The sequence below is a fragment of the Pinus tabuliformis genome, chromosome 4_1 (genome assembly GCF_031772625.1).
Source record: "Pinus tabuliformis cultivar Carrire ecotype Pingquan chromosome 4_1, CPIR1, whole genome shotgun sequence".
Taxonomy (NCBI): domain Eukaryota; kingdom Viridiplantae; phylum Streptophyta; class Pinopsida; order Pinales; family Pinaceae; genus Pinus; species Pinus tabuliformis.
This window is the reverse complement of record NC_142303.1, coordinates 756880144-756891928: the sequence shown is the minus strand read 5'-3', so window position 1 is coordinate 756891928 and position 11785 is coordinate 756880144. Positions and strand designations below refer to the sequence as shown.

The 11785-nt window shown below is 37.0% G+C and overlaps 1 protein-coding gene across 2 annotated transcripts; it reads right to left on the bottom strand.

Annotated features, from left to right (window-relative positions):
• Positions 1-547: 547 nt before the first annotated feature.
• On the bottom strand, positions 548-2348 carry LOC149178359 (uncharacterized). 2 transcript variants are annotated; one of them, XM_089423633.1, is made up of 3 exons: positions 2271-2348; positions 2001-2046; positions 548-1759 (listed from the first exon to the last, which is right to left on the bottom strand). In XM_089423633.1, the coding sequence occupies exon 3, from the start codon at positions 1643-1645 to the stop codon at positions 884-886; it is 762 nt and encodes a 253-aa protein (XP_089279759.1). In that variant the 5' UTR covers positions 1646-1759; positions 2001-2046; positions 2271-2348; the 3' UTR covers positions 548-883. The 2 variants fall into 2 exon arrangements, with proteins under 2 accessions (XP_089279759.1, XP_089279758.1); XM_089423632.1 differs by having other exon boundaries at positions 549-2046; positions 2271-2287.
• Positions 2349-11785: the final 9437 nt, after the last annotated feature.

Below are 11785 nucleotides of genomic sequence, written 5' to 3'. Positions count from 1 at the left end.
AATTTCCTCGCAAGAAGTTCCCCCACCAGTTCTTCTTGTTCCAAGAATGTAGGGGAGACACCTTCTTGAAATATAGGAGTGATGACATGACTCTAGGAATTAGTTTTCTCCAATACTCATAGTTTTAATAAGATGAACATGATAAAGTAGGAGAAATAGAGAAACAACAAAGAAATCCCTTAGGCCAATTTACCTTTCCCCTCTTATGATATCATTGCTTCTATATGTGTTCATAGTCTACTAGCCTTGGTCTTCATTATTTTAATACATCAATTACCAATTGAGCTGCCCCAAGTGAGCTAAAAATAATATGGAATACATTATTATAAATAACACAACCATATAAATTAAATAACGGGTAAGGATCGATTAGCATCAATCCATAATAAACACAATCCATAAAGATTGATTAGTATCAATCCATAATAAACATCAAAACACACACTTCATTATACATCTCTAATCAACATCAAAACACACACTTCATTATACATCTCTCGTCACTAAAATTTTATGTTAACTGAAACTAAAATTGTGTATTTATATTTATTATTATTTTTAAAATTATACATCCACTCTTTGCTAAGTTGAACAAACCACCATTTATATGCCGAAAGCCAACTATGCCGAGAGCCAACTCGAAACTTTGAGCAGGGTAAACTAAATGAATGATAACCCAGCCAAACTCTTTAAACAATCCATGACATGGTTTACTCTACTCCAGTTGACTCCGCCGAATTTACCCTGTTTTTACATTTGCCAAATACCACTCAACAGCTGAAAAACCCAATTCTGTAAAATGAAAGGAGAAAGCATTACACTACTGAGACCTAATACGATAAACAGTAGGAAGTATTTCACAATGTACACATTGAATTTGGGCTCAGAACAAGAAATCGGAAGGGATGAAGGAATAAGCAATGGTGCCTGATTCGGTGCTCAGATGTGCAGCACTGCAATTCCCTGTTTCAATACCCATAGTTTTAAAGACACCATGGGAATGGGCATTTCTCATGTCTTGTAATCTCTGGAGCTTGCGACTCAGTTCCAGGGCTCGCGATCTCAGGACGCCATTCTCTTCTATAATGTGAGCATAATGCTGTGAAGCGATATTGAATTGGTCCAGTATCTGCCCGTTCTCTGCTCTCAGATGAGCCACCTGAGCCCTCAGCTCGTCAAAGTGATGCTGTTTCCGGAGCCTGGACCTCCTTGCTGATTCTCTGTTAGACATCATCCTTCTCTGCTTCCTCACGTCTATCCCTTGCTGATCCTCTGCTTCATCAGAGGCTAAAATGCTCCGAGATAGGGAGATGCCCTCCCCACTGGCTCCAGGGGAATACAATGAATTCTGAGTTGGGCACCTCTCGTCCACAGACTCGCGCACTGATTTCTTTGTGGGCACTATAGTTTTGGCCCCAGAAACATTCAGATGAGCAGCAAAGTTCATATTGTTGTATTGGGTACTGCCCATGTCATATATTTCTCCACTGAATTCTACTGGATGGATTGGGAGGACAGAATTTTCGGGAATGTCCATTTGGTTTGAATGAGAAGCAAGCATCTGATTTGACTGCAGCCCTGTCAAAGAGGGCGAAACAGGGCTAAAGCTTTGAGATCCTCGCGCGATGATAACTGTCCGCTCCATTAATAAAACTGTTACAGCAGTTGCTGTGTTACAGATCCTTTTGCCGCCTGTGATGAATCAATTTGAATTGGAGATGGTAACATATACCCAATTCAACAGGAAATATATAAAGCCCTGAAATGATGGCAGAGACAAAAGTTTGGGAGTTTTCAAGGAAACCCAAAAGCGACAACCCTATAGCTATACACAGGAATGGTGAAAAACGAGAAAAGACTTGTACCAGAGACCCAAAAGCATATACAGCAACGGAACAGAAACACCATACAGAATAGCTTCTGAAGAAAAGTGAACATAGATAGGATCTCTGGCTGCCCAATTTAGAATCTGACTCATACACACAAGCTATGTTACTTACAGACCAGTTGATTGTATTGATAACAGCCACTCCACAGCTACAGCTACTGCAATGATAGCATTCAATTAACCTCAATATATTGGACTATCAAGATTAAACCAAACTTTCCTATATCAGAATTGAAAGCCTTTGGTTGCTATAAGTAGGCCGTGTGGACCTTCAAATCCACCCTGCAGAAAAGCTACCCAAAGCTATAAATTTAAGTCCTAAATTTATCCAACTCAAAATCAAAATCTAAATCTAAATACAACCCAAAGTACATGAACAGACCATATGATTACAAGGAAAAGATGCAAAAACGACATGGGCAGCACTGAACTCCTAAAGCAGCAGGTAGCAGAGAAAATGTTGAAGAAATGAAAGGGAAATTGGTTTGAGCGGAACATGTATTTATGCCTGTGGATCAACGAAATGTGACCGTGTGAAAGAGCAAAGGCAATCCAAACAGAAGAAGAGTAAGAATTTCTTTTGCCAGTAGGACCCACATTGGAACGAGGAAATGGCCAAAAGAGGAGACAAATGGATAATGCACAACAGCAGTATCTTATTTAAAAAAATGAGTGAAGGAATATTATAATGATTTTAGGGTCCCAAGTCATTATATTATCAGATTCTCCGATTTTTTTATTTCTAAATTCTCCTTTTTTTTATTTAATTCTAAATATTATTAGGAACGAAAATTACCTAAATGGAAAGTACGAAGCATTAAGATGATTTTCACTGATAATGATCGGTATGAGTCATCTAGCACGCACTTCAAAATTATGCTAACGAAGGTGTGAAGCAATTTCATTCTCTCTTTTGTTGCGTAAAAGGGTAGGAGTCCGGATAGTTATTTACTGTGGTATTTTGGGTTTATATATATATAATAGTGTGGTATTTTGGTTTTTTTTATTATCAGATATATATTTTTTAAATATAATATAATTGATAAAGTTATGTAAATAAAATAATTGGTAAATATTGATTTAAATAATTTATAATAAGTATTAAAATGCTTATTTTATTATATATTTTAAGTTTTTTATTTTTTTATATGTTAAGTTGTGTGAGTTTTGAGATAATTATATGTTTAAATTTTGATTTGAGAAATCATGATCTAGGGGTATCTAAGTGGTTAAAATTATCTTGGGATAACACATAACCAGGGCCACCACACCAACCCTTGACATAACTGGGTTTGTAATAACAAATAAGTGATATTCACATCAAGGAGTGCCTTAATAATACACCCTACCACTGTCTACTCTACACCCCATAAACCATTTTCTAAAAAAAAAAAAAACATAAAAACTAATTAAATTATAGCACATGTTATTACAATAATAAATGGATACATGTAATTAACTCCATAACTCTTGTTTAGCTTAATCTAAGCTCCTTATTGGAACATAACTTGTATGCTTAATTAGGTTATATGCCTAAACTTTACATAATTGTGATTACTTCAACTCCATGGGATTCATACTACCTCAATGATCTTACTAGTATGACCTTAACTAAGTTACGTACTAATAAAGTATCAAAGCTTTATATATATATATATATTGATGGTAAAGTGAGTAAATTTTGATGGTTAAGAATCTTGTCCTATGTCTTTTTTTAAATATTCTAAAAAAACATGGAACAAGATTCTTAACCATCAAGATTTACTCCCAGATTGCCACCAAAATCCTTAATTTGTAAATAGGCTTTGTTACAATGCTATACACTGATACCATGACTTTTCAATACCACATATAAAAAAAACCATAATTCATTTCATATGAGACTTGTTCATATAACAATTTTGTAATTAATCAATTTAATTAGAAGGCAAAAAAAAACAGATAACTACTTTGGAGATAAATCTCATTCTTTGATTTGGATATACTACTATGAATATTCTAGAACATTCCCTCGAGGTTAATCCTTACCATCCATCTAATAATTATTGATAATTAAATTAAAATTATAAAACCCAAATCCAAAATAGACACACCAATTTGAATAATCAATCTAACATATAAAATGAGTTTTGAATCTCTTTCCTCTTTCATTTTTAGTGTTATATGTTTTTTTTGAGAGTGAAAAAAAAAAAAACTTTTTCATCTCATTATATTATTGATATATTTAAATTTGTTTAAATTTAAATTTTATTAAATAAAAGATTAAATTTTTAAAAATTAAATATTTTTTAAATATTATATATAATTAAATAATTATCTATAAGATTTTAATATTTTTATGTATAATATTATGATACAAAATTTAGTTGTCAAAGTCTCACTTCAATGTGGAAGGAATTATATCTCTTTCATTCTTTAAAAAAAAATACACCATTAAAATATTTTAGTATAATAAATTTGTCATTTTTAATTAATTTTTATATATAAATATAAAATTATATTAAAATATTGTATTTAAAATGATTTTTTTAATTAATATTGAATAATTTTAATATATTTTTTTAAAATGTCTTTTATCAATATTGTGATAAATACAGGTCAAACATTGCCAAATAAAAAAATCATATATAGTTTACTAGAAAATGGTTTTACTTTCAATTATTTTTTCATATATATATATAAAATTGATATATTTTAATTTATATGTAAAAATTAATATAAAAATATTTTAATTAAAAAGATATTTAAAAAAATTATTATAGTTGATAATAGATTCTTATTTTATGATAATGATGATGATATGTTAACTGCATATTAAACATATCTCTTTTATTATTAGGGTGCCTTTCTATACTCTAACAAATGTGGCATTTGAAATCATAATAATTTAAAAAAAAATTGAGAAAAAATATGATTTGTTATGATAATCTTCTTAGTATTACAACAACACATCTTATTTCATCTTTCATCTTCTTATGATTACATTTCTAATTTATAAGTACAATCTAATTAAATGAAAGATACCAGTTTTCCTTCTATTACTTCAAATTTTAATGATATCCACTAATGAGGTAAAAGGGGTTGGCATAAATATGCTAAGTCATGACTAAAGCATTGGAGAATAGACAAAGAGAGAGATTACTTTATAAAATATGGTTAGCACTAAAAATATACCATATCTAAATTTAAGCAAAAATTGTGAAGAGATAAGAGCATGAGCATATGTCTTCCATGTGTAAAACTCTTGGCAAACAAACTAACAATTGCTACAATGGGATTGGATCCTCACCCGAGACCTTGACGACTTCTTGAAGATAGGATAGGAATATTTCATAGTATGATTTAATCATTTTCATTTTATTAGGTAATAGAATCCCCATTATGACATGGCACTCTAATGTATTCTAAGAGAGAACCAATACTTCTTTCATCAAGGAGACTAAGAAATAATTTAGTATTGCCTACTACTTAGTGGGATGGGCTCCATAAGGTGTTCCCTGAGATTGTATTTAGTAGGGTTGGTGAAGACTCTAAAGGAAAACTATTTAGCATTTAGAAACTCATATAGTTCTTTGTTTACTTCTTCATCTAGTTTGGCCTCTCCTTGAGGCCCTAATAGCTGGTAGCTTTTTCATCTTGATTATTCTCTCACGCGAGGAGCAATGTTGTTTATATTGTGCTACAACTATAGAGATTTATTTTTCTAGCTTATCCTATATTCTTAGATCTTGGTTCACAACAACGGAATTATATGTGAGTTCTTGCAAGCTAATTCTAGGGAGCTTTGGCAGTGCCTGAGGGTACTCCTTGGGCCATTTCTCCAGCTAGTTCATGGAATTCAATACTCCTTGAAGTTTATTATCTCATTCTTTAGCCAGTTACAAAAGTGGTAGCAACTCGCCTAAAATTCTCTGCAATATATAAAGGCATGGGTGCACTTGTTTGACTAGAGACTTGTAAGATTCATGTACCTTAGAAGCACACATTCGATAATCTTCCATTCTAGTGTTTACCTGCTTAATGGTCTTAGTCTTGTCCTTCAAAAGCCTAACATGCTATTCTAGCTCATCTATATTGGAACAAATAAGGTGATGAGAAATGGTGACTAATTAGAGGATGAGATGTGTAGTACTGCAATTCCTAATTTCAATACCCATAGTTTTCAAGCCACCATTTTATTGGGCATTTATCGTATCGTGCAATATCTATAGCTCGTGACTCATTTGTAACAACCACCCCACCTCTTGCCCCAGTGGGATGGTTGCTACTTGATAATCCAATTCCTCTTTTCATTTGTCAGAAGAATGGGATAATTTTCTTTTGTTATACATTCTTCCTTATCAAAATTCTCTTAGGGACTTTAATTCATTAACTTAGGATTATGGCTTCTTTCCTTTTCATTTGAACACAACGACTTAGAACTATATGGTTTCATTATATATATATATATATATATATATGTATGTATGTATATAACACCACTTAACCATACATTACCTTGGCGTATTATATGCTCTGTTGCATGTATGCAATGGGCTTCGTCTCTATGCCTCGACACCAATAACAACTCGTCATGCCACTTGCTCTAGTGGTCCCCATCAGTGTCACATAAAAGACGTGTAGGTTTTGGGTGGATCCCCTCACATTCAAACAAAAAAGCCATCACGTGTGATTCCTACAAGGTAACATGTGCGAGGTTTATGAGGGGGTCACCCCTTGGGATGGGCAATAAAGGGAATATCATCGATCGCTGGATCGAAAACTCACATTTATTCTGACACCCTTCCTCACCCTTTTGAAACCAACGCAGGGGGTGTCAGAGAAGGTGGTATCGAGTTTTCCAAACCTGCTTATAGTTTTTGCTGATGGGTACATGACTTTACGAGGAGCCCCCTCTCCCTGACTACCACGTCATCCCACTGCGCCTCATATTAGCACTTTCATCCACAACCCTCCTTTATATCTCCAGGATGGGGTCTCCGAGACACGTCATCTTGATCTTGGCCCTCGTAGTAGTTCACCTCAGTTGCTCTTCTTGTGCCTTTGGGGTGGGGACCACCAGGACACATCATCCCAACCCCAACACCCCAACACTTTCGTAATATGCATCTTTTCTAGCTTCCAAGAAAGAACCTTGGGTTTACATGGACCAGTGGGCCACACCTCCACAAAACCCATGCTTCTAATCGGCCCACTTTGCAACAATGCCATGACATCCTGTGGCGAGTCATCCTGACTCTTTATTATTGCGCTTCACATTTAACCTTTGGAGAGAGCTCTACGGGCTAATCTATTACCTAGCCCACTTTGTGCCAATCCCAGTGCATCCGGGGCTACATGGAAGCCAACCTATCTCGAACCCACGTCATCTTGTCCTTCTGAGCTAGCTTCCTAACAATACTTATGGGAAAATTACCGCCAGTATGAGTTGTCACGAGGGCTCCATCCCGACCAATGGGATCACTCCCCACCTCTAATTTGTAAGCCCAAATATACCAGTGCCTGGTTAGCCCTATCATTTCCTTTCGATGCAACAAGAAACTCCCCAAATATGCCCTTAGGGATGAGCTATCAGGTGGGCTCCATCCCAGCTAATGGCAATGCTCCATGCCTTCGAGTTGTGAGCCCAATTGGCTCAATGCCTAGTCATCCCTACTGTTCCTTCATGCTACAAACAAACCTCCAGGATATTTCCTCTGGGCCATGTCACCGTGCCATTTCCCAATCATGATAAGGAAAGATATGGGCATCCAATTAGTATCTTCCATAGCTAGGCTTCCCATCAGATCAATAACATAACCTTATCTGATGAATCTATAATATTAAGTTCCCCGCCTAACTTCACCGCGGTGTTTTTCTGTGCAAAATTCACCATTCAGCATGGATGTAGTTATGGTTTGGTTACAATGGGTATGTAGATGTCTAGATTTGCGCCAGGATTATGCCATGGCTAGAATGGATCGATAAGGCCCCTATTAGTGCTATCTTCCTGAGTTTACAATAGAGCACTCCTCTTGAATCCACAAGAGTTGCAAAATACCAAAATGGCCACAAGGAGATCAACACTCCCCGATTATTTGTAGTTTTCTGCCCTAAGGCTTGCAATTCTTTGACCAACAATGTTGAGGCACTCATCAAAGACATCCAGGACTGTTGGAAACACAAGGCTGAGAAACCTCTAATGTAGAGTAACAATTTTTTGAGGTTAATTGAGGGAGTAATCCTTAGCATTACACGATGCCACATAACTGTAGCATGGGCTTGTAGCTTGCATATGTACAGGCCTTGTCAACATAGGATGTCTCCAATGTAATTGTTCTACATTAATAAAAGAAACCCTTATGTCAATTTTTTCCATAGTTTCGTTCAGGGCCTTATGGACCCTTTCAATGCTTTTAATATTTCATAGTGAGTTAATCTTCATGTCAATGATAAGAACACAATCTATGTCTATTACATTTACATGCACCATTTCAATCTAGAATGAAACCACATGTTCATTATATTTACAAGCACCATTTCAATCTAGAAATGCAACCACATGTTCAGGACATTTACAAGCACCATTTCAATCGTTTATGAGAATTACAAATAAATGACAAAAATTATCTTGAAATGTCTTTGGAAATTGATTCTGGGATAAGGACTCTCCACCAACCATAAATAACTACAACCAATCTCACTTGCAGTTGTCACCCCTGAGCCAGATTCCTGAGACTGAGGGGCTTTCTCAAAGGATTGAAACACCAAATTCCAGCTAAAATAATGAATCTAGAGGACCTCTTTCCGCCACCCACTAGCCACTTAGCAGTCAAATAATGCAGAGGGAATGTAGAGGCCAATTGCCTCCACCGTCCAGCTACCTAATGGAAGCCAAAAAAAATACATAGGGAATCTAGAGGCTTCTTCTCCACCCAAGCACAAACATGGAATCAAGAGGCTAACTTCCTCAACCCCAAAATGGCCAGGGAATCTAGATAAGCAAGTCTCCACCAAAGAGTGTCAAGGGAATTCAGAAAATAAAGCCTCCACCCTTCAAGCAAACACAATGGTTGCACCCAATTTAGGGAATCTAGAACCCACTGTAAGATCAACAACAAGAAAGTCTTCAGAGACCCTCATTCCATGATGTTGGGTTGTGTTACATTCTTTCCACGACTAGCCCATGTAGTTAATCAGGGGGTTAGAAGGGGGGGGGGGGGGTATGGGGTGGAGAACCCCCTTCATTGCATCGATTGTGTAGTGACGGGGGGTCATTGGGGGTTTGAGGTGCACCCATAACCCCACTTTATGGGGTCCAGCGCAGCGCCCTGAAAAATTTTGGTTTTGGACCCTATGTTAGGTTGGGCAGACCCACCTATGGTTTTGTGCATGATTTTCGCACATGTTTTTTTGGACGCGATGGTTTTCGGTCCATGGTATTGGATGCTTCGACATGTATAAATATGTATTATAACATTGAAAGGAACATAATGAAAAATCAAGCTGGTAGTCCCAGTTTTGGGATCCAGGGGAAAAATCTCTGTGTATATGTGTTTTATGTGTTATGCTCTCGCATTGTTTATTTTCTGTGTTTTAGAATTCATATGCAGGTAATTTCTGTACGGGGTTAACACCTACATTTGGTATTGGAGCATGATTTGGCTTCAAGGGGACGCCTTTGTTGCTAAGGCGTTTCACTCGGGCCTATGGTAAACCCTGTTCAGTGGGAGATCTGCGAGATTGGTTCTGGTGGTGAAAGAAGATGGCGAGCAGTGGAAAGATACAGATTGAGAAATTTAATGGTCAGAGTTTTGAGTTGTGGAAACTCAAGATGGAGGATCTGTTGGTGGATAAATATCAGTGGATCGTGGTAGATCGGGTACTAAACCAACGAGAGTGTCCGATGAAGAATGGAAGAAGTTGGATCGAAAGGCAAAGAGCACAATACGATTGTGTGTCTCAGATTTAGTATTGCTGAATGTATCAGGGGAAGCTACGATGAAGGCTTTGTGGGAAAAGTTAGGGACTTTGTACCAATCTAAGTCTCTGGTGAATAAACTGCTCTTGCGGAAAAAGCTGTATAACCTGAGGATGAAAGATGGAGACTCGGTGACAGAGCATCTGAACGCTTTTAATACTGTGGTAAGTTAGTTAGCATCTGTTCATATTAAAATTTCAGATGAAGATAAGTGCATCAGTTTGTTGTGTTCTCTACCAGATTTGTGGGATAGTCTAGTTATTGCAATAGGTAGCAATGCAACTGCCTTGCAGTTTGATGAAATAGTCTTAGCCTTGCTGACGGAGGAGATGAGACAGAAAAATATGGAGAGCCAAAATGGTGATGCCTTGTCTTTACAAGGATGGTCCTAAAATAGAAACAAAAATAAGTCATCGAGTGGGAGATATAAATCTAGAGGGAGATCTAAATCTCCAGGAAAACCTATAAAGGTGGTGTTCTGGAAATGCAGAAAGGAAGGCCACTTCAAAAGGGACTGTAAATCTAAAGCTCCTGACAAAGGAAAGGGATCTGATGAGGCTCCTTCTGCAGAGGCGAAAACCACCTCAGATGAAGGTGGGGATGTGTACTTGGCTTCTTCAAGTACACATGTAGATCATGAGGCATGGTTGATTGACTCAGGTGCATCCTTTCACTTCACTCCCCATAGAGAGTGGTTCTGCGAGTATGAGAAATATGATGGTGGTGATGTCTTCTTGGGGGATGACAGGAAGGATAGAATCATTGGTCGTGGAAAAGTAAAGTTGAAGTTGAAAGGTGGAAGGATTAGAATGCTTCCAGGTGTTCTACATATTCCTGCATTAGCCAGAAATCTGATTTTTGTAAGCAAGTTGGATGATGCAGGTGTAAAAACAGTGTTCGAGAAGGATACCTGCAAAATTGTTTGGGGAGCACTGGTATTGATGTGGGGAGTTTGGATTGGAACTTTGTACAAGCTGGAAGGTAGCACTATTATTGATGGGTGCAATAGTTTTATGGTTCCTGAAAGTGGAGCAGAAAATCTAGTGGTCTTTGGAGAGAAGACCATGCTGTGGCATCAAAGGCTTGGACATATTGGAGAGAAGGGCCTTAGAATACTTCATGGTAAAGGTATGGTAGAAGGTATGAGTAATAGCTCTCTAGATTTTGATTTCTGTGAAAATTGTGTATATGGGAAGCAGAATCGGGTGAGTTTCCCCTATGGTGGTAAGAGGGCGAAACATATATTAGAGCTTGTGCATAGTGATGTGTTTGGACCTGTGAAGGTTCCATCACTGGGTAAGTCTGTGTACTATGTATCATTTATAGATGACTTCTCAAGGAATACATGGATATATTTCCTTAAGAAGAAATCTGAAGTTTTTGACAAGTTTAAAGAATTTAAGGCTCTAGTGGAAAACCAGACAGAGAAGAAGATAAAGGTGCTGACGACAGATAATGGTGGAGAGTTTTGTAGTAAGGAATTTGAAGAATTCTACAAGAAGTGTGGTATAGCATGATAGAAGAATACTCCATATACACCTCAGCAAAATGGAGTTGCAGAAAGAATGAACAAGATGTTGATGGAAAGGGCAAGAAGCATGCTCAGTAGTGCCGGGTTAGGATAGGAATTTTGGGCAGAGGCTGTGGATACTGCATGTTACCTGGTCAACAGGTCACCTTCATCAGTGTTGGAGGATAAGAATCCACAAGAGGTATGGACTGGTAAGAAACACTCTCTTTCACATCTGAGGGTATTTGGATGTGATGCATATGTACATGTTCCAAAGGAGAAATCAACCAAGTTGGATAGTAAATCTGAAAAGTGCATCTTTATTGGGTATAAGGATGGTTTAAAGGGTTATAAGCTTTGCAACCCAGTCACACATAAGATTGTGTACAACCGAGATGTGGTGTTCAGATAGGTAAAAGATGTTATT